This window comes from Chaetodon trifascialis, chromosome 12 (assembly GCF_039877785.1).
Source record: "Chaetodon trifascialis isolate fChaTrf1 chromosome 12, fChaTrf1.hap1, whole genome shotgun sequence".
NCBI classification, from domain to species: Eukaryota; Metazoa; Chordata; class Actinopteri; order Chaetodontiformes; family Chaetodontidae; genus Chaetodon; species Chaetodon trifascialis.
The window spans coordinates 22,315,732-22,338,810 of NC_092067.1; the positions used below are offsets into that span (position 1 = coordinate 22,315,732).

At 42.1% G+C, this 23,079-nt stretch overlaps 2 protein-coding genes across 3 annotated transcripts; one reads left to right on the plus strand and one right to left on the minus strand.

Annotated features, from left to right (window-relative positions):
* The first annotated feature begins 957 nt into the window (after window positions 1-957).
* LOC139340675 (lactase/phlorizin hydrolase-like) lies at window positions 958-12,893 on the plus strand. Its single transcript, XM_070976586.1, has 18 exons — window positions 958-1,432; window positions 1,640-1,710; window positions 2,562-2,639; window positions 2,736-2,829; window positions 4,019-4,103; window positions 4,194-4,872; window positions 4,972-5,617; window positions 5,714-7,258; window positions 7,358-7,626; window positions 7,737-8,027; window positions 8,122-8,320; window positions 8,624-8,826; window positions 8,955-9,061; window positions 9,153-9,284; window positions 9,439-9,662; window positions 9,811-10,053; window positions 10,567-10,666; window positions 12,872-12,893. Exons 1-18 carry the CDS (start codon window positions 958-960, stop codon window positions 12,891-12,893), a joined length of 5,463 nt encoding a protein of 1,820 aa, XP_070832687.1.
* gjc4b (gap junction protein gamma 4b) lies at window positions 12,479-22,027 on the minus strand. Of its 2 annotated transcripts, none has more exons than XM_070976286.1 (3): window positions 21,825-22,027; window positions 14,046-15,225; window positions 12,479-13,932 (listed from the first exon to the last, which is right to left on the minus strand). In XM_070976286.1, exons 2-3 carry the CDS (start codon window positions 15,190-15,192, stop codon window positions 13,919-13,921), a joined length of 1,161 nt encoding a protein of 386 aa, XP_070832387.1. In that variant the 5' UTR covers window positions 15,193-15,225; window positions 21,825-22,027; the 3' UTR covers window positions 12,479-13,918. The 2 variants fall into 2 exon arrangements, with proteins under 2 accessions (XP_070832387.1, XP_070832388.1); XM_070976287.1 differs by lacking the exon at window positions 21,825-22,027 and adding an exon at window positions 17,763-17,855 and having other exon boundaries at window positions 12,487-13,932.
* Window positions 22,028-23,079: the final 1,052 nt, after the last annotated feature.

The following is a 23,079-nucleotide window of genomic DNA, read 5'->3' on the forward strand; positions in this document are numbered from 1 at the left end:
AGATAATGATGCACTGTAAAATAAATAAATAAATAAATAAAAATTTATGTGTACAGGTCAAGGAGGAAGATACAGGCAACTACTGGTTCTGTAAGTGTAATATGAATTTCCATAGAAAAATGAAACCAAAATTGCAGGTTAAAGTCATCATATTACAGCTGAATAGTGTAAAAAACATATTTTGTTGTTCATTAATTTGACTTGTATCAGGATGTCAAACAGTATGGGTGTAGAAGTATAATATCCAGTTCATTTTTTCTCTTAATTTAATTAAACTAATATTGCTAGAATATTACTTGAAATTTGATTAGACCACAAAATTTTATTGTTGTAATATTCAATATATTGACATACTGTCATTAAAAAATTCAGAGAATATGAAGATATCCCTGTACCAAAGGGACAAGGCCAACAGTCAATATTTGGATGGACTATTTTGAGTTTACTTGGTGGCTAAGATGTATTTTTTACATGTATGGGTACAAATCTGGGTGACTACTTTCGACAGCTTCAATATTTTCTCTCATATTTCACCTGGATGCTATGAAGGAAACATACATTTTAAGAAGGCGTGTTGTGACAATATATTTCCTGGTGTTCAAACATGAGTACAAAAGAGGCCGGCAGTTATCACTTGTTGTATAAGTTCAGAGTCTTTCTGACCATATAACTCAGCTGCAATAAAACACTAAAACTTGCACGGCTGGCATATGATATCGATCTTAATTGTGTAACGATGCAATAAGGAGAAAACAGAATAGCTTTAAACAGCTTGTCTCTCAGCAGATAATATCAGTCCATCCTTTTCCAGCCACAATGAAGTATCTATTGTGGCCTGTGTTTCTGTATGTTTTTTGTCTGTCTGGTTGCTGGAGCAGTGAGGTGAATGGACAGGAGGACTTGTTGCTTGTTGCAGGCCCTCTGATGAAGCAGGTGGTGAGAAGTTCAGGCAATGTGATGAATGGTGTCTTTGACTGCAGTCATCCCATACCTCCAGGCTCTAGACAGTACTTTGAGTACCTCCAGAGCAGAGGGGTGACTCACTTCAAAGTGCCGCTGTCATGGGCTCAGCTCCTGCCGACAGGCCTCTCAAGCCAGCCGCAACAGGCTGTGGTTACCTGTTACCAGACTCTGCTGAAGCTGCTGCACGAGGCGGGCCTGCAGCCTCTGGTCGTCCTTCATGGTTCCACAGTGCCAGAAGCTCTGAATTCAAGGTATGGCGGCTGGGAGAGCCAGCAGCTAGTTGACATGTTCCAGCAGTATGCTGAGTTTGCCTTCCAAGAGTTTGGAGCTCTGTCACCCTCATGGGTGACGCTGAGTGACTTGGACGATGTTCAACATGATGGGCAGGCTACAGGTGCTCCCAGTCCTCTGCAAAATGTCCTCCAACTCAACAAGAACATTTACCAGCTCTACCATCAACGGTTTCCTGGCAGAGGTAAGTAAGACTGATAGAAAAGGAAAAGAGGATTAAAGATGTGGTTGACTGACTTAGTGAAAAAGGTCTATTGATGCTTTGCTGAAAAAAACTACCTAAGTCTGCCACATGTTCCTCAGCTGTTGGAAATTTAATGAAAGTGTACACAAATGCTCCGTAGTCATATTGTGTTAAGAGTGTCTTATGCTTCCATATTCACAGGGAGACGTCTGTCTCTTGGGTTGAAAGCCAGCGATGTTGCAATTCTTCCACAGATCAAAGGTTCAACTACAGTAAGCTGCATGTTCTAGTCTCTCATATAGCAGAAGTGCCAATGTTATGTATGTTTTGAATGTCTTCATCTTTCTTTTTCTAATAAGGTTCAGGTGCTGTTGCTGTTGATTCAGAGCTGTTTTAGTCTCCAAAAATCAACATAAAAAAATAATTTTAAACATTGTAACAATTAGTGAATGTTATGTCAATCTAGAATCTAGAATCTAGAACCTGTATAATAAAAGCAAAATTTGTTACCGAGCCATATTGTTTTGGGCCAGAAAAGATTTCTTTGGCTTATACTCAGGGCATATTTTTTGCAATACATAGCTAAATGTAAATTAGCTCATTCAGATAAAGGAGTTTTTTTCATTTAGCGAAACTGCAGGGAAACCAGTGAAAAATACTCAGCCTTCCTTCATCCTTAATTTCAATGGTTTTCTGTGGTTGAACTGGTTGTGTGTTTTGGCTCAATGTCCTGTTAATATTTAAACCTTTAAATGATTAAATTGAAACCCTGGTTTACCTACACACAGTTCATTCAGAATTCCTGTCCTCTTTTTGTATTAGTCCTACACTAGACTGTCAGCTGGTCCAAGGTGTACTTTATTACTCTGGTTGTTACCTGGTGTAAACAGTCGTATCAGCATATTCTCCTGTTGTAAAAGAGAAAGAATAACAAGGCCATTGACAGTAGAGCTTTCCATATACTATCAGAAAAGTGAGACTTTACTGTGATAAAAACTGTCTTAGGTGGTGGTGTATTAATGTAGGTGGATGGCAATAAAGCTTAAACTTAAATAGTAGTTTGTTTTTCATTAAGAGTCATGAGTGTGATAACATGCCGTCCTGTATCTCCTTTTTTGAGCAGATGGATTTCTTGTCAGTGCACATTGAATACAACTGTGTCTCTGCATCAAACTTAGCACAGGAGCTGAGCCGCTTAAGGGTACAGTAAACATTTTAAAAGTGTTTCTTTTCACTTCACTTCATATTTTGCATTGCTGTTACTCTGCAGCCACATGTATGTTATCTTACGTTATAGGCGTCCAGTGGAGATTTGCCTATCCTGATATACAAGATCACTACTGATGGCTGTTTCCACAATCAATTCCAGCTCCTTGGCAATTTAGTACAAGGTAAATATCCTTGCAGCTGACTTAATATCACTTTTTATAGTTTGATGACTAATATTTTTCTTTAACATCTCCATGAAATAGTTTTAAATTTTTTTCCTTATGTACAATCCTCTTTGTTTTTAAAGACCAATCAGTTTATAAGCCTTATGCATCAAGGCTGGCCTGTTGTAAACTGCAATATCCTAAACTTTTACAGTACAATAATAAAAGTGTTATCATATGGCATCGATGAGCATGAATTCATCTGGTCTAATAAAGTTCAATAAGGAAAATTATATGAATGGTGCAGTACAGTCATACAACTTGCTTTTCTATTTATAAGTTAATACATAAAACATAACTTAATGTGTTTAGCAATCAATACATATTGCTAAATCTTAACAGCCATTTCCACTGAACTGTGGAAAAATATTTAATATTTAAAAAATATTTTTAAAAGATGAAGATGAAGAATGTAGGGTTTAAAGCAAATGCCTAAATCATGTTTTTGTTGTAGTTATTTGTTGTTGGATGGCGATGTCTGTCTGTTGGTCACTTCATCACTTTGGCCCAGACAGAAATATCTTGACAAGTAAACATTCATCGTACCCGGAGGATGTTTCCTACTGATCTTGGTGATCCCCCAACTTTATCTCTAGTGCCACCGTTCTGATGACATTTGTGGTTTGAGTGAAATATCTCAACAATTATTCAAAGGATTGGCATGACCTTTGGTACAGATATTCATGCCCCCCTCAGGATAACTTGTAATAACTTTGGGGATTTTTTTTTTCTTACTTTTAATCTAGTGCCACCATGAGGTCCAAAATTTTATTCGCTGCAATATTTTGGTTTACAACCAAATACCTGCAAAACTAATAACATTCCCACATCAGCCCAAGTTGTACTGTATGATTAATGCTAATTAGCAAATGTTAGCATGCTAACATACTAAACTGCAATGAGGTCGTGAACACGGTGAACAAGAGGGTATCCTCTTAGCATCAGCATATTAGCATTGTAGGCATATTGACATTAATATTTATCTCAAATCACTTGTGTGCTTTAGCATAGCCTATCAGAGTCATCAGCATGGATGTAGACCCTTAATCTTGGCATACAACAAAAACAAACATGTCTTTTTACTCCATGTTTCTTTAATATTGATATTCATATATGTGTTGGTAACTTTACCTTGCACTCATTGTAGTCCTGGACAACAATGATCTGAACATTGTGGGATGGGATGTGATGGATATGTTGCCTAAGCTGGACATGTGGGACATCCCAACCAGGTAACAAATAATCTTGGTAAAATGGACAGTTTTGTTTTGACAAAGTTTGTATGTTTACATTGTCTTCTTTACAACCGTCTTTTCCAACAGCCGTGGTATTTTAGAGTATAAAGGAATTGCAGCAATTAGAAATAGTTACCAGAATGTGTGGAATACGTTTGGGGCCCAGACAACTACAGAACAAGATCTTTTGATCAGTCAATCATTCCCCCCTGGTTTCCAATGGGCTACCTCCAGTGAGTCCTTCAAGGTTGAAGGAGGCTGGTTAGAAGATGGAAAAGGACAGACAATCTGGGACCGTTTTGGACATGAAAACAATGTTTTTGATAATCAGACAGCTGATGTAGCTTGTGACAGTGTCCACAAGGTGGATTATGATGTCTACCTCCTGCGAGGTCTTAACGTCAACACCTACCAGTTTTCCATCTCCTGGGCCCGCATTTTCCCCTCAGGCCACTGGGCAAAGCCCTCAGAGAAAGGGGCTCTCTACTATGACAAGCTGATCAATGCTCTCATTGAGTCTGGCATACATCCTGTTGTCACTCTCTACCACTGGGATCTGCCCCAGGCACTACAGGACCATGGCGGATGGACAAACACTTCCATTATTGAAGCCTTCAAGAACTATGCAGACTTCTGCTTCTCCAGGTTTGGAGACAGGGTCAAGACCTGGAACACATTCAGTAGCCCATGGGTGGTGAGCCATGCTGGTTATGGCACTGGTGAGCATCCCCCTGCAGAAAAAGACTATGTGGTTGCCTCCTATCAGGTGAGAGGGAGAGGGAGGAAGAGAGAGTGTGTTCTTACTATAATGTAAATATACACTGTTCCATTTGCATTTACCTAAACATTTATTTTGGATTTGCAGGTCACTCACAATATACTCAAGTCCCATGCTGAGGCCTGGCATCTCTATAATGATAAGTACAGGAAGCAACAAGGCGGGAAAGTAGGCATTGCATTGAACTCTGACTGGGCTGAGCCTACAGACCCCTCCAGACCTGAAGACTTAGCAGCTGCAGATCGCTACCTGCAGTTCATGCTGGGCTGGTTTGCACATCCCATATTTGTGGATGGAGATTATCCTGCGACACTGCAGAATCAGATAAAAGAGAAAAAAGAAGAGTGCGTCTCTGAGCCTGCAAGACTCCCTGTTTTCACTGCTGAAGAGAGCAAGAGAATACGTGGAACAGCTGACTTTTTCGGATTAAACCACTACACCTCTCGGTTGGTCAACCACAGTGATGGTGGCTGCATCCCTGGTCCTCAGGGGGTTGGTAACTTCCAGGCACACGTGGACCCTTCATGGTCGTCAACAGCTTCTGACTGGATCTATTCTGCACCTTGGGGTCTCAGAAGGCTTCTAAACTACATTTCTACAGAATACCTAAATGTTACCAGAGTGCCTATCTATATAACTGGGAATGGAATGCCTACTGAGTACAGTGGTGACACTCTCAATGACACCCATCGAATAGACTACATGAAGAGTTACATCAATGAGGCCCTAAAAGGTTAGCTTCTGGAATTTCTCTTACAAGAAAGCATTTGTTACTCAATTTTGAAAGAATTTAAACTGTAACATGCTGTTGTCTTCCTCCATTTTTTAGCAATAGTGTTAGATGGAGTGGATGTGCAGCGATTTACAGTGCAGTCACTCATGGATGGATTTGAGGGAAAACAAGGGTACAGCCAAAGATTTGGTCTTCACCACATCAACTTTGAAGATGCAGACAGACCAAGAACCCCAAAGCAATCTGCATATTTCTACTCTGACATTATAAAACAAAATGGATTTGGTTCACCCAAAGGCAATGTATTTAAAGGGGCAGAGATGCAACTCACCCGTCGTCCAACTGCTTTGTCACCGTCAGAGGTTCCATCTAAATCAAAGGTTGTCTGGGAGAAATTCTCACTCCAGTCAAAATTCCAGAGAAAAATGTACCACTACGGCACTTTTTCACAAGGATTCAGCTGGGGAGTATCGTCATCAGCTTACCAGATTGAAGGTGGCTGGAATGCTGATGGGAAGGGGCCCAGCGTCTGGGACACATTCACTCACAAGCCTGGCAGTATTCTTGCTAATGGAGATGTGGCCTGTGACAGCTATCACAGACTTGAAGAAGACCTCTACATGCTTCGTGCTCTGAGGGTGAAGGCGTACAGATTCTCTTTGTCCTGGTCCAGGATTTTTCCTGATGGTCAGCGTGCCTCCCTGAACCTGAAAGGTGTTGACTACTACAACAGACTCATTGATGGCCTCATAGCATATAACATCACTCCCATGGTGACACTCTACCACTGGGACCTCCCTCAAGCCTTGCAAGATCTTGATGGCTGGGAAAATGTAACTGTGACTGAATTTTTTAATGACTTTTGTGACTTTTGCTTTGCCACCTTTGGAGACAGAGTGAAATTTTGGATGACCTTCAACGAGCCTCAGACAATTGCGTGGTCAGGATATGGACTTGGACAGATCCCCCCAAATGTTAAGAATCCAGGAACTGCACCATACAGAGTTGCACACAACCTTATAAAAGCACACGCTAAGGCTTACCACACTTACCATGATAAGTATCGCAAATATCAAGGTGGTCTGGTATCCATTGCTCTCAGTGCCAGTTGGATCGAGCCTAAAGATGTTAATGTCCCAAATGAAGTGGCAGCTGCTGATCGTGCTCTGCAGTTCAAAGTGGGTTGGTTTGCACACCCCATTTTCAAGACTGGTGACTATCCTGATGCAATGAAGTGGCAAGTTGGAAACAAAAGTGAGCTTCAAGGACTGTCAGAGTCAAGACTACCTTCCTTCACTGACGAAGAAAAGAGCTTCATTAAGGGAACTGCTGACATCTTCTGTGTAAATCATTACACCACAAAGATTGCACGGCATGCTACATTGACACTTAAAACACAATCTTATAAATATGACCAGGACTTGTCAGAAGAAGAGGAAGAAGATTCGATAACTACTGCCATCAGTAACCAGGGAGCTGTTGCATGGGGTTTGAGAAGACTCCTTAACTGGATCAAAGAGGAGTATGGAGATCCAGAGATTTACATTACTGAGAATGGGGTGGCTACAGACAGTGAGACCACAGTTGATGACCCTGCCAGAGTATTTTATTACAAGACCTATATTGATGAGGCTTTGAAAGGTACACTGACTCAAATACTTTTCTTCAGAGATATATAAATGATTTTCACGACTGATGAAGATTTTATCTTTCATTTGTCTGTGTATTTTTTAATAACAGCCTGTGACCTTGATGGTGTGAAGCTGAAAGGGTACATAGCGACGTCTCTCATGGATTCTTTTGAGTGGCTCAATGGGTACAAGGTTGGATTTGGTTTACACCATGTGAATTTCACTAACCCAAACCAGCCAAGGACACCCAAATATTCGGCTCATGTCTACTACCAAGTTATAAAAAACAATGGTTTTCCTGTGCCATATGATGAGATGATGCATTATGGACATTTCCCAGATGATTTTATTTGGAGCACTGCAACAGCAGCCTATCAGGTAACTGTTTAGAAGAAACACTTTATCACAGCTGGATCAGTAAATCGCATACATATTCCATACTCTGTTTTCAACTATTTAAATCCCTGTTTTACATTTACTGTCTCCAGATTGAAGGAGGATGGAGAGCAGATGGAAAAGGTCTCAGTATTTGGGACAAGTTTGCTCACACTCCTCTCCGAGTGTCCAATGATGACAATGGGGACATAGCCTGTGACAGTTACCATAAAATAGAAGAGGATGTTGCAATATTGAAGCAACTCAAAGTGACCCATTATCGATTCTCCATATCCTGGCCGAGGGTGCTTCCTGATGGCACCACGAAGCACATAAATGAGGCTGGACTTAACTATTACGACAGACTGGTGGATGCTCTGCTTGCTGCAAACATCCAACCTCATGTATGTGTAATTCTTGCCAGCATGTCAAAAAAAATTTTTGCAACAGAAATCCAGCCATTTCTGTAAACCTTAACTGTTTCTCCTTTGCTGTCAGATCACTCTCCACCATTGGGACCTTCCACTAGCTCTGCAGGATATTGGGGGCTGGGAGAATGAGACTATTATTGCCAAATTCAGGGATTATGCCGACCTCATCTTTGACCGTCTTGGCCACAAAGTTAAATTTTGGATCACCATTAATGAGCCCTACAATATAGCAGCTGTAGGTAATGGCTATGGAGCAGCTGCCCCAGGTATGTGTTTACTGTCTACCTCATTCCAATGTATGCTCACTTGTTTGGTGATTTGATTTTATCAAAACCGTATTCATCCACAATTTATTAATTTATTGTTCTATTTGTGCCACCTAGTGATAAGATCACAAGGAAATTATGGCCTATGTAAAAATTTGAATCTGTCTCAAAGGACAGTGTTATGAAACAGTCTGTTTTCTGTAAATCAGGTCTCCATCTTGACCCTTCTAGACCACAATGACAAAAAGCATAAAGCTAAACAAACAAGCAAATGTATCTCTTACTCCGTCTGTGTGTGTCCAGGAAACAGTTTCCGACCAGGCACTCTGCCCTATATTGTGGCTCACAGCCTTATTAAAGCTCACGCTGAGGTCTGGCACCTCTACAATGACAAGTACAGGGCCAAACAGAATGGCGTGATCTCCATTACCATCAACTCTGACTGGGCTGAACCCAGAAATCCCTATAAGCAGGAGGACATTGACGCTGCCAGACGTGTGGTGCAGGTACTTTAAAACACAAAAAAGGAAATACTTTTCAGTGTATTATTGTTTGCAGAACATTTTACATAAGACATGAAGGGCAATAGTTGGAGTTAAGGTTTGTAATAGCTGACCTGTGTTTCCTTGTGCAGTTCACCCTTGGCTGGTTTGCCCATCCCATATTTAACGGAGACTACAGCAACATGATGAAGACAATCATTCGAGAGCGAAGCTTAGCTGGCAATCTGCCAAAATCTCGGTATTATAACAACTAAGATTAAGGCTTAAAAGAGAAATAATGGAAAATTATTTTGTATTTAAATTTACTGAGTTCAATACAATCTCTCCAGGCTGCCGGAGTTCACTCCTGATGAGATTAATAGGATTAAAGGTACCTATGATTATTTTGGGTTCAACCATTATACCACGGTCCTGGCATTCAATTTGGACTATAAAAATCTTCAGCACATTGATGGTGATAGGTAAGCAAGTACCAACATATCTACAATAATCAAGTGGCAGAAGCAAATTATACATAGTCATGTGATGAGCTGAAAATTATGTTTCTACTTCATAGTGTGCATTATATCAAAATTCATTTTTGCGAAATAAAAACGTCTGATTTGAAATACTCAGGAGTGCAGGAACAATTCATGATCGCACTGCGCTGGATTCGGGTTCAGCCTGGCTGAAGATCACACCATTCGGATTCCGGAGAATATTAAACTTCATTAAGGAGGAGTATGGAAATCCACCTATCATCATCACAGAAAATGGTATCTCAGAGCGGGGGCCTATTGACCTAAATGATGCTCACCGGAGCTACTATTATGAAAAATACATCAACCAGGTGCTAAAAGGTATCAAACTACAATTTTCACCATATGTTTGAAATAGATTCTTGTCAAAATGATAACAATTTAACAATGTAAAGTGCATGTAAAGTATCTCTATGTAATGGATGCAGAATAATGACTCTGTATCACTGTGCGCATTTTCTCCCCCCAGCTGCCTTGCTAGATAATGTGGATATCCGTGGTTACACAGCTTGGTCGCTGATGGACAACCTGGAGTGGGCCACTGGCTTTTCAGAGAGATTTGGCCTTTTCTATGTCAATCGCTCAGACCCTAAACTGCCTCGAGTGGCCAAGAAATCTGTTGCCAACTACTCCACCATCATCAAGTGTAATGGATTTCCTGACCCCGCCTATGGGCCCCATGAGTGCATGACCTCCGTACCTGAAAGTACAGGTAAACAAGAGTTGCTCAGATACCTGTTCTTACTGACGAACTTGAGGAACTCTACAGAAGGAACTCTAAAATCAAGCAATCAGTTATGTAATGTACAGTATCTAAAATGTATTGTGATATACTGACCCATAGTTATGCCCATAGTAGTGATTTTTATAAAATCTAGTATATCGTAATGTTGTTACCTTTGGACAGAGCCAGTTTCCTCATGCTTTCAGTCTTTATACTTTAGGCTAAGCTAAAGGTAACTACTGCCTGGCTGTAGCTTCATATTTAACTGACATAAAAGTGGTACTGATCTTCTCATCTAACTCCAGACAAATAGGTGTTTTTTTCTCAACATGTCAGACAATTTCTTCAACAACCTTCAGTGATAGTGACAGAAGTAGAATTTTTGTGGACTAGTAGGCCTAGATCTCCTGTGCCCACATTTAAAGTGTGAAAAACAAGTACGGTTTAGATTTACAGTTAGTCAGCAACTTCTTTAAAATGAATGTTATGTCTTCTCTACAGAATCCAGTGGCTACACTGTGAGCTTCCTGGGAATGGAGCTCTCTATCGGTGAAGCTGAGATCGGACTTTACACCACCTTTGCTCTACTGGTCGTTTCAGTGTTTGTGGCTATTTGTTTATCTGTTTGCCTCTGCAAAGCAAAAAAAAAAGCTAGAAAATGAGAACAAGGAACAATCTGAGGAAATTCTAACTGCAAATATTCAGAGTTGTAATGAACTGAACTGTCTCAGTAATCTAATATCTGAGCTGCTTATTCATAGAAATTCTTTTGATAAAACTTCCTGCAAGTTAATAAAGCTAGAAATACATATTTAAGAGGCTGTAAAGTCTAAATTCTTGTGCTGATTGACAGAATGTCTGTTTTTCATTCATCCCATAACATATCCCATATATCACTGTTGTTCTCAATTCTCAGTTTATGGTCTTCATGGTTCTAAAATCTCTAAATGATCCATGTGATTTGATCCACAGCTAAAACTGACTCCCTGGAAGGGTATCATGCAATGTAACCACAGTGAATCCCACAAGTACTGTCCTTCATCTGTGGTGGCACGTCTGTCTGGATTCAAAAGAGTAAGACACAAACAAGTCATTTCTATAAGTAATTTCTGGTTACAGCTCCAGTCAAAAAAGTGACATAACCTTCCACTTTGATCAAGCCAAATATTAACATTTCTTTGACCACGTTTATCTAGTCCTAGCGCCCACGCACTTAAGTCCGGACTGCAGCACAAAGTGTTGAGACTTTAGTTTTTTCTGCAATGAGAAGTGTTGTAAGATGCTGTACCTTAAGTATAAAATATGCATCATCTGCACTTAGATTGTGAAACAAAAGATATTGCACCATGTATGAAATACTGACTCGCAGAAGCAGACATCTGTTCTGTTACTCAACAATGCCATACATGCTCTATGACTATCGACGTGATGAAAGTTGAGGAAAAGTCAACTTTCGGTCATTCGTTTTTGAGACTGTAGCTGTTACTGAAGATCTGATGCTTGGAACAAAATCACAGGGTCTCTTAAACTCCATGGCTGTGATCACACAGGCTGCAGGTTAAACTACACCTGTGGTTCAAAATTAACACTGTAAAAAAAGCCTAATGCCACTTGAGCTGCACAGAGGGCTTAAGGGGACATTCAGACCCTCTAAAAGTTCCTAAACCATTGACAACCCAATGAAGGAAACAATCATATTGTCTAACTAATGTAAGATTTCCTAACTGCATTTGAAAGAAAGTATACATGCACTGAAGTTACAGCTAGTTTAAGATTTTTATATAGATATAGATATTATTGATACTGAGGTAAATTATGTGGTATACTGTATGGGTAAATATGATGTACATTTGTATAAACTGATTAAAAAAAACTGACATTTGTGATCATCAAAGTGTTGGTGGTAGTTCTGAATATTTCCTGAGCAGTTAAGTCTGAACGGTGTCTGAACTGAAAAGTAAAAAATTTGAAAGATTGAGTGTATTTTTCCACTAAAATACAGCATTATAGGACATTCATTCATTCATTCATTCAGGATCATTTGTCCAGTTTAACTGCAATTTAGCTAAACCTATTCTTGGTTGAACCGCGCATGCAACTACCTTTAAACCCTTTATGGTGCCAGTTTAGCTGAACCAGTTTCATATTGCACCAAAAACATTCAGATGTGAGAGAGCAACAGCCTCTTTAAGTAAGGTAAAGTAAATTAATGTATTACTGAACCCCCTCTCAAAGTTTAACTTCTTAAAACACTGGAATAATTTCTCTATGCAAGTCTATAAAAGGAACCAGTCATTAGCTGACTTTGCCCATGAGATGAGATGTTGCAGTTACTTATCAAAATCAAACAAAATAATTAGCTGGAACTAAAAAAAAAAAAATGCATGCAATAAATCCAGACTGAAACCACTTGGAAAAGCTGGCATTTGTTGAAAAAAATTTATTTTAAAAACTAACCACAAAGTACTATCAATACAAAAAGTATAAAAAGTACAAAAAGTGTTGCTCAAAAATAACTTGAGATGACAACATTTGAGTTGGCACTAATGGCACTGTGGGTATGATTCAAAATACAAAAGATGGCATCTTAGAGCGCATTCAAGGCATTGAATTCACATTAAAATCATGACATGGTTTACAACTCTCGTCGAGACTCTGGAGCAGTGACAACACTAATCCAAAAATCAGCACTTTCAGACGTGGAGCATGACTTATATCATCCCTCATGTAACCAACAGATACAATTCAATTTGGGTCTGTACGGAAAAGCTGTGTTGCGATTTAACTCAAATTGTACCATTTTCAGAATGCACCAGTCCATGGAGTGAATCGGGCGCCGGGGGGCTAAGACAGCAGTGAATGTCATTCTTTGAAAATCAAAAACAAGCCACAGTGACAGAGCCTCTTTTCAATACAATACTCAAAACTAATACAAAAATAAAGAACAGTATCAAATACACGTTTAAACATTACAAGACAATATCAAGAGTTACATGTTTTTCAAGCATTACCCAGGTTTGTTTATTCCTTTGGACAAAGGCACCCCAAGTGTGTTCCAGTTACCATCGAGGCACCAGGCTTCGGAATGCTGACTGGTGCAGCGCCAACATTGTCAAAACAACTGACAGAAACATTTGTTTGCAGATTAACATCTCAGAAAGTCTTCATCAGCATGACAATAACTCCAGTACCTTTCTTTTATTGAGTGGTGCCTTGTCTGTTGTTTGCGTCTACAAGCACTCACTCACTGATTCACTTCCTCACAAAGCACAGGGTTCTTACAGTTTAAACACCTTTTTTACAAAAAATGCCATAGAAAAAAATTAAAGTTCCAGTTTAGGTCTAAGGCAAACTTGAGATGCGCTCACTGAACTTCCAACAGATGACAAACTCTTAAAAATGACTAATTGCTCTAAGTCTCATAATAAAAAAAAATATAGAAAAAGAAAAAGAATAGCTGCCCTGAGGGAGAAGGACACGTTAGCCGTTCTTGCTGCACGGCGGTAGTTTGTAAGCACTTTGGATCTTCAGACAGGCTGGTGTCTCAAGTATTGCTGGGTTGAGACGACCTTTCTCCTCGTTTGACTCGATGCTCGACCGCGACTGGCCGTAACACTGGACGGCTTGGGCTGACTTCATCCACCTCAAGCAAATTCATGTCTCACACACACACACACACACACACACACACACACACACACACACACACACACACACACACACACACACACAAACACAAACACACACACGCGCGCGCGCAGACACACCCTCAATCTCACTTTGATTCCCTTATGTCCGCTCACTGATCCTGATGTAAAGATAAATCTATAATGTCAGCTGGGCTGTGCAGAACCTATGCACGGAGACCTGTGGACAAAGAGATGGCACCGATGTCAGTAAAGCATTTTGTGTTGATCACAGCACAATAAAGGTTAAACAGTATGAATGCTGTGAATGAATGAAAAGGTTGGAAGGCTAACCTTTCTCGCACGTACTGCTCTGCTTCTCCTGGGCAAAGTTTAGTCTGTTCTGCTCCACTGCGGTACCGTTGGACTCCGGGCTGCTGCTGCGCGACGGGCTGCTCTCCTCATTCTGGTAAGCCATATCCAGATGCTGCTGGGCCAGTTTTAGGTGTCTGCGCAGCCTTTCCAGCTCCCGCGATGACGCCTCATCCCCGAATGACTCGCGACCCGAGTCTCCCAGGTTATCCCTGAAGCCCATTTTCCCCGATGGGTCCTTCTTCAGAGCGGTGTGGTAGCCTGGAGGTGCAGAGGGCTGGCGGCAGATGGAAGACCTCTGGCTGGCCAGAGCTGGGTGACGGGGGGTGGGAGGCCGAGGTCGTGGTGCGCAAAAGCAGTCCCGAATGCCACTGATGCCGAGGTGAAGGATCTCCAACACGGTGAAGAGCAGACACAAGGCGCTGACGGCATACATGATGAGCAGGAAGATCGTTTTCTCTGTGGGACGTGAGACAAAGCAGTCCACAGTGTGTGGGCAAGGAGAGCGTGTGCACACATACGACGGTACCACTTCCAGCCCGTAAAGGATGTACTGTCCGAACAGGAACGAGACCTCAAAGATGGCACGCGACAGCAGCTGAAAGACGTACACCTTCATCAGGCCGTCGCGCTTGATGCGACGCCGTCCGTCGTGCTTTTTGCTCGGCTTCTCAACAGCTTCCTTTTCCTTTTCTGGCTCAATCTCTTCCAGAATCATGGGGTCCTCCTCTCCATTATCCTCCGCTTCCTCATAGTCCCGGTTTGCGCCGCGGCTCACTATCGGCATCCTCTTCCTGCCCCGTGGACGGTAATCATCGTCCTCCATGCGGGCAATCTTATGCATGGCAAAGCCAAGGTACATGATGGTGGGGGTGGTGATCATAATCACCTGAAACACCCAGAAGCGAATGTGCGACAGCGGCGCGAAGGCATCGTAGCACACATTCTCACAACCAGGCTGCTGAGTGTTACACACAAATTTACTCTGTTCATCGTAGTAGATTGACTCGCCCCCAACAGCCGTCAGCACAATGCGGAACACAATGAGGAGGGTGAGCCAGATTTTGCCCACAAAGGTGGAGTGGTTGGAAATCTCATCCAACAGGCGTGTTAGGAAGCTCCAGCTCATTTTGACCCTGGAACAGAGGCAAACCTCTCAAACCTGCGCAGAAGAAAAAAAGATCTGTTAATTTTAAAGTCTTTACCAACAAAGTGACTACTGACAAAAAAAATTAGCATAAACTACAAAACAAACAAAGGGGTGGTAATTTGCAAAGACAGAACTGTTAGCAAACAAAGAGAGAATTAAACTGACACAGACATATCAAAATAACTTGGTCACAATCAAGGTGATGGCTCAGACCAGGGTAAATGTTACATGTTGACCCGTTGGCGCACCTCAGTATGTAAGTGCTCATCTGGACTCCCTCTGTTATTGCAACAAAAAGCCTCAAGGTGGAGCTATTGTGTCACTAACAAAGCTGCGAGGTCCCAAGCCAACCCCCCTGCTATGATATAGGGTACGCTTGGACAGACATCCCTGAGAGGGTCTCAGTAGATGCTGTCACCAAATAATTCAACAACAACCAGACTGCTGTCTAAAGACTGAAGCGAGATCACCTTCTTTGAAGACAGTCATCTTGAGGAACATCACACTGAAAAACGTGATGAAATAAACGTGACGAGCTCTGGATTCACAAAGCATTCCAGTGGATTAGACAAAGTAACCACATGCCTAAAAGTACCAGCAAACCTCAACACGTATATCCCATAATTCACAAAGCAGTGACCTTAACCAGGATTACCACACTTTTCCCACTTTTTCAACACAGTCCTGTGAAACTTAGAGCTGCTTTTACATACACACACACCCCCACACACACACACACCCACACCCACACACACACACACACACACACACAAATTATATTCTCGCCTGTACATTTTAAATATACTGCACACTCGCAGCACACTCAACCGCTGCTAGTCGTGGTTTAATAATCTGACTGCGGCTACCACAGCGGAGTAAAGAGCTGCTAGTGAAAACTCTAAATGAAGAGCTCCTGTGGTTTCACACCATATGTGTCCAAGCTTCTAACAAACTTCTGCAGAGTAATTATCCACTACTATAAACTACCAGGCTTTTTTATTTATTGAGATTCGGAAAAGATTGTACTGTTCCATCTCTCACCTTCAGACCTATTTCTCTTCTCCTTTCTATTACTTTTACTTCTTGACTTGTCCTGGAGATCAACAAGCTGCGAGCTGCTCTTAGCCAGGGTTAAAAGCAGTCCTTAGTGTGTAAAATCACAAGTCTTGGAAAGTGCAGATTCCTTCTAGTAAAACTAGGCAGCTGCAGATCTCACAGACTACTACCAGGCATCAAGCAGCCAGTGGAAAAATCAGGAATTCTTGGCCCTCCATGGCACAGGATGGGACAGGTATTCCTAACAACACATTTTCCTTTAATGTGGTCCCAGTGCTTCAGGTAAGGATGGGGATCTAAAACCTATGCTAAGCTTTTTCTTAGATACAAAATAGACTCTACAGACAGATAAAGCTTAAGGCGGACAGATTATCTACCCAAATCTAAATCTAATATTTGACTATTTTTATTATCTAAAAGTTGTCGTAAATTTAACAATAACTTACAATCCTAGAGGAGGAACAAAGAACATCATTACATCCATAATTAAACCAATCACCCACATCGTGAAACCAAAGAACTTCAGATGCTGGAAAAGCCACCTCCAGTCAGTCCTAGGACTCAAGCAACAAAGTGATATTCAGTGTTCCCTTTCAGTAGTGGCAGTGCCAAAGTGACAATGCACTGTCCAAACTATAACAGAGAAGCGTTAGAGATAACACACCCTCCAAAAGCCAAAGAGGTCTGATAGAGATACATACAATGCAAACTACTTGCACTGGGTGACTTCCGAGGTGCAAAGAATATTTTATACGTAATTTGATCTTTAACATGAAGGAAACTAAGATCAATAAAAAGTTAAAATAAAGCACACACGGTTCCACTGAGCAAGCACAACTCCGGGAACAGTGTCAAGAAGAATGGACTTGAATAAGCACTCACTTTCTTGATTGATCCCATGGCTGACCGACGTTAGGACGTCGTGATAAAACTTAGAAACACAGCTTTCCCCCAGAAAATGAGATTCTGTTGACCGGAGAAGGCAAACGAGGAGAGGGAGGGGGACAGGACGCGATCCCTGCGCGTTCCTCCATCGCCAAATCCAGTCGACACAGTCGAGATGCCCGATTAAATTACCAAAATACTCTGCATACCGGCAGTAATACAAAGGCATGTGGCACGAATGGCTACAAATTTGCGCCAATGTGTCGTAAATCGCAAATAATCCACATACCTTGACCAGTTTTAAGGCTTTAATTAGGCTAGCGCTACCTGCTTCCAGTCTGTGCGCGTAAACTTAAGTTAGCCTTTACAACAACAGATTTAAGGTCACAGACGCTGCTTGTGTGAACGAGGCTTGTTACGAACACTGAAATCACATCAGAGGCTTTATAAACAACTCACATTTCCTCCGGCACAAAGGTTAAAGCTATAACTTGAGCCAAAAAAGCACCATTGTTAGCCAAAGCTAAAACGCTGCGCCGCGATGCTGCGTTTGCCGCGATTTGTTTGCGTGGTTACGTTTTGGTTTTTTTTTGTTTTGTTTTTTTTACCTTCAGTTGTGATTTTGGGACCTCTGCTTCGGCCCGACGGCTCCTTGGAGTTGTCGCTTGGTACGAGAGCTTTTCCGTCCTTTTCTCCTTATTGCAGGAGGAAGTGCAGATTCCTTCTAGTAAAACTAGGCAGCTGCAGATCTCACAGACTACTACCAGGCATCAAGCAGCCAGTGGAAAAATCAGGAATTCTTGGCCCTCCATGGCACAGGATGGGACAGGTATTCCTAACAACACATTTTCCTTTAATGTGGTCCCAGTGCTTCAGGTAAGGATGGGGATCTAAAACCTATGCTAAGCTTTTTCTTAGATACAAAATAGACTCTACAGACAGATAAAGCTTAAGGCGGACAGATTATCTACCCAAATCTAAATCTAATATTTGACTATTTTTATTATCTAAAAGTTGTCGTAAATTTAACAATAACTTACAATCCTAGAGGAGGAACAAAGAACATCATTACATCCATAATTAAACCAATCACCCACATCGTGAAACCAAAGAACTTCAGATGCTGGAAAAGCCACCTCCAGTCAGTCCTAGGACTCAAGCAACAAAGTGATATTCAGTGTTCCCTTTCAGTAGTGGCAGTGCCAAAGTGACAATGCACTGTCCAAACTATAACAGAGAAGCGTTAGAGATAACACACCCTCCAAAAGCCAAAGAGGTCTGATAGAGATACATACAATGCAAACTACTTGCACTGGGTGACTTCCGAGGTGCAAAGAATATTTTATACGTAATTTGATCTTAAACATGAAGGAAACTAAGTTCAATAAAAAGTTAAAATAAAGCACACACGGTTCCACTGAGCAAGCACAACTCCGGGAACAGTGTCAAGAAGAATGGACTTGAATAAGCACTCACTTTCTTGATTGATCCCATGGCTGACCTGTCAGGCTCTTTGAGGAGATCATTGATTTTGGTCTACAGTGATTAAGAGTCCACATTCTGTGGACTCTGTTTACATGTAAAAAAACACACAGGGAGAGAGGGCCAGAGATCATATGAGGTCGATTGTTCTCTAGATTGCATGTATGGCCCTGTTGTCTTCACCACTAATGTCAGCACGCAGTGAAACTCATTTCTCCACAAATGCCCCATTCATAGTTGCCTATGTTTCTCACTGCCTTTATGATATTTGCCCATTTGCTGCTCACAGTGACTCCCATCATCATTAACCTTGATCTGTGGCTTTCTGCAGCACTGCCTACATGCTCCTACAGCTGCACCTGAGAGACAGCATAACGAGTTCAGGGCAAAGTTTCAACATCAAGATAACTGACAAATGCCTCAACTCGGTGGAGCTTTGCGGTTTCCAACTGAAAATGCCACAGAGGAATTCAAAGACTGCACATGGGAAAAATCAACGATTGTGAGCTAGCTCAGGGCTTTGTGTTAAGCTATATTCTGTCGTCACAGTGATCATGTGTGTCGGCTAAAATGTAGCCTACAATGCTCTTCTGTCTGGCTGCAAGAGACATGTAAGTAATGCAAGTCAACTGTGCACACAGTGCTTGTAATCTGGGTTAACGGTTAGGCTTTGCCTCAAGCTACCTGTCAAAATGTGACACCCTATCCAATGAATGCCACTGCTTCAATTAGGGTTGGGCTGATGTAAAAGGAAAATAAATTCAAACTGGTTTGATATTAAGCCAAACACCAGACCGGTAGAACTGAATTTGATGGGACTCAGCCACTCCCAAGCGGAAAATCATGATGAGAGTAACGGCACCATGGGAACTGTGTTTCAGCCATTCAACGTATCCTCTTCTAAGGTTTAACATCAAAATAATAAAGTAAGCCTTCAGGCAGGTGCAGCTTTAGAAACATCAAAATGCTTATGTCTAGAAACAAATAGGCCTCAGAAAATATGCTGTTCCACTGCACAACACATCTCAAGCAGCCTCTGACTGGCTGACAAATTCAACCCAAGGCATCATGGGACATCATGAGTAGACAGCTAGCAACCCTACTAACTGTTTAAAACACTGAAAAATGGATATATAATCACAGAAGACATTCGGTGTTGCATTTATTGAACAGTCTCCTTAAAGTCACTGAAGTTCAAGGCTGGATTACAAAGCTTGTGAAAGACACCAGTCACACCAGAAGCCTAACTGGAACTAATCGTCCTTCTGGGAAACAAATAAAGCATGAAAGAATTTAAATTGACCCAAGCCTACCTCACATACACTGAGCGAACACGTGTCTAACCCCTGCATTTGCAGACGCTTTGCCAGGAGTGTTGTTGCAGGTTTCAAGACTTTCAGACCTGGTGTGTAGGTGCTGCTATTCTGTGTTCCTTACTGCCAGTGCAAACAAAGCCAGCCACAGAGGACCGGTGGTGCTTTTCCAACATTTTTGTACTTACAGTGAAATCTACGGAACAAAACTGGCGGATAAACCACTTAGCTAGTTCAAATTTCATCAATGTCTGACCCAAACATGCCGCAGTGTCTGTGTATGTGTGCGCTCCATGTGTTTGGACTCCACTTAACCGCAACCCAGAACAAATAATCTGACTGCATGGTAAGTTTTGCCAGCTGGCCCGCTGAAGACGCCTCTCCATTGGTGTCTGAACACAGCGAGGTGAGAAAACATTGCAAACATTACCCTGTATGCTAGATGCTGTTTAAACAGCTTCTTCTAGGCAGTAAAGGCAGCCATGGAAATTTACAGATTTCAGCTCGACAAACAGCTTTGGACGCTACAGGTACGTCTCATCCAGGTAATTTCTTTGAATGTAAGAGGCTATAGCATAACTGGTTCTGGATTTGAGGTGGTGTTTGACTTTATAAAGCATTTAAAACTTTATTTACATCCTCAATCGTGTGCATTTCCCAGTAAGATGCTGGTCTGTGTCTACTGTTGATCAGACACACAACAAAACCTCTCACCAAAGCCTTTTTATTCTCTACATCTACGTCTCATGTCGGCTTGTATCTCCATCTGTGCCTGTTTCCAAGCAAAGAGCAAAGAAAAGCTGCAGAGTTTCAACACTGGCCGAGCCCCCGCAGAACAGAGGGGCTTTTGTGGCTCTCACATCTGGGGGGCTAGTTAAGGTTCTCCCTCCTTTAGGCCGACCCAAAGCCTGAAGATGCCCTTGGCTTGGGGAGGACGAAAGGGGACTAGAATATTTGGAATATAAATCAAATCCCGGGGTGACATTTACATCACTGTGGAGGCGAAACTTGGGAATAACTCATTCGCATCAATGTGAGCCATAAAAACTGGATACGCAAGTTGTTGGAGGAAAATATGAAGACACATAAAATAAAATGCGCGGGGGTTCGACTGTTTTAAAGCACGGGCGCTGTAAAACGGAATAGAGAATTAATCCACTTCGCACGCGGAGCATAAAAAAAATCCGCCTCGTGCCTAACGGGACAACGTCACCACGGCGTTCCACATGCTTCCAGAACCACGAGTCGATGGTTCGTTAAGACAACGCAGAAAACGTTAACAACCACGTCGTTTGAGCAAAGTTAGGACGTCGTGATAAAACTCAGAAACACAGCTTTCCCCCAGAAAATGAGATTCTGTTGACCGGAGAAGGCAAACGAGGAGAGGGAGGGGGACAGGACGCGATCCCTGCGCGTTCCTCCATCGCCAAATCCAGTCGACACAGTCGAGATGCCCGATTAAATTACCAAAATACTCTGCATACCGGCAGTAATACAAAGGCATGTGGCACGAATGGCTACAAATTTGCGCCAATGTGTCGTAAATCGCAAATAATCCACATACCTTGACCAGTTTTAAGGCTTTAATTAGGCTAGCGCTGCCTGCTTCCAGTCTGTGCGCGTAAACTTAAGTTAGCCTTTACAACAACAGATTTAAGGTCACAGACGCTGCTTGTGTGAACGAGGCTTGTTACGAACACTGAAATCACATCAGAGGCTTTATAAACAACTCACATTTCCTCCGGCACAAAAGTTAAAGCTATAACTTGAGCCAAAAAAGCACCATTGTTAGCCAAAGCTAAAACGCTGCGCCGCGATGCTGCGTTTGCCGCGATTTGTTTGCGTGGTTACGTTTTTTTTTTTTTTTTTTTTTACCTTCAGTTGTGATTTTGGGTCCTCTGCTTCGGCCCGACGGCTCCTTGGAGTTGTCGCTTGGTACGAGAGCTTTTCCGTCCTTTTCTCCTTATTAAAAGAAAGCCCCCCCCTGCTCTTTTATCAAGCCATCCAGTTTTTCCTTCCCTGCGAGGAGCTCGTCTCCAGTTGTGTGTTGTACTGCGGGGTGAGGACAAAGACTGTTCCCAAATCCCCCCTCCTCGCCACCCCCTTTCTCCTCCCAGTTTCAGCCGGGCACCCCACCCCCTGTCTGCGCAGAGTGGAGGAAAACGATCAACTGCCAGCATTCCTGATGCAATCCATGCTTCGTCTTTCAGTTATAACTTTACCCTGAATTCAGTCTTGGACTGCAATCTGCAACACCAGAAAGACCCCAGAAGCAAGGAATGACCTCTGTCTTTAGTGAAAAAACTAAATAAAGCAGCTGGAAATGTGCTTAGCATTTGGAGTACACAATTTTCCAGCAATGCAAAGTATTTGGATTGTTGCCAAAAGAACTACAAGTACCTTTAGTGGCGCTTCATGTCACAACCTGCAGATGTGTCAAACACGTGCAGCTTGAAGCAGCAGGTGAAGACAAACACTGGGCACACGTGGTGTGACAGGAGGCATCTTCCTTGTTTCTCTTGGGGATGTGGATCGCAAGAATACGCCTTCCTGCAGATGTAGATATTCGGAAGTTGTTGTCAACTGGAGGCCCCTTCCTCTGTGTCACACTTTCTTTTGGCAAGGGTCACACGTGCCCCAGGCTAACCTACAGCCCCCAGCTTTGCATCTCCTTGAGGCTACATCCACACTTGATAATGTTCATTACCAGAAGACAAAGTCAAGTTAACTCTATTTTAAGCCTGGATTTATGCCCCATTAGGACTTAAGAAGGGGTCTAGAGCAGCGGTGTCATGAATCACAGAGTGAATAGCCAGTTGTCTGAACTCAGCACTATGCGGCTCTGCTGGGAAAAAAAGAAAAATACCATCTGCAGTACGATATTAGCCTTACGCTCAATCAAAACTGAGATGTCCTTTAAGCGGCTGAATTTCCAGTAGGCTTACACTGCACTTCTCCTTGAGGAGCCACTTTAATGAGATATGTGCTGTTACCCAGATTAAATATTACAGGCATCCAGTCAGCATCAGTGTCCGGAGGTAGTCACTCAATCTGAATGATCGCACTGTTTTGTCTCCTTCGCTGCTCACCTATATCTCCAAACAAGAAACAGACAAAGCAGGATACTTTC

Coding starts and splice junctions, on each gene's coding strand:
- LOC139340675 (XM_070976586.1), top strand. CDS start 958: ATGAATGGTGTCTTTGACTGCAGTCATCCCATACCTCCAGGCTCTAGA. Junction 4,104..4,193: donor ATGTGGGACATCCCAACCAG/GTAACAAATAAT, acceptor CTTTTCCAACAG/CCGTGGTATTTTAGAGTATA. Junction 7,259..7,357: donor TATTGATGAGGCTTTGAAAG/GTACACTGACTC, acceptor TTTTAATAACAG/CCTGTGACCTTGATGGTGTG.
- gjc4b (XM_070976286.1), bottom strand. CDS start 15,192: ATGAGCTGGAGCTTCCTAACACGCCTGTTGGATGAGATTTCCAACCAC.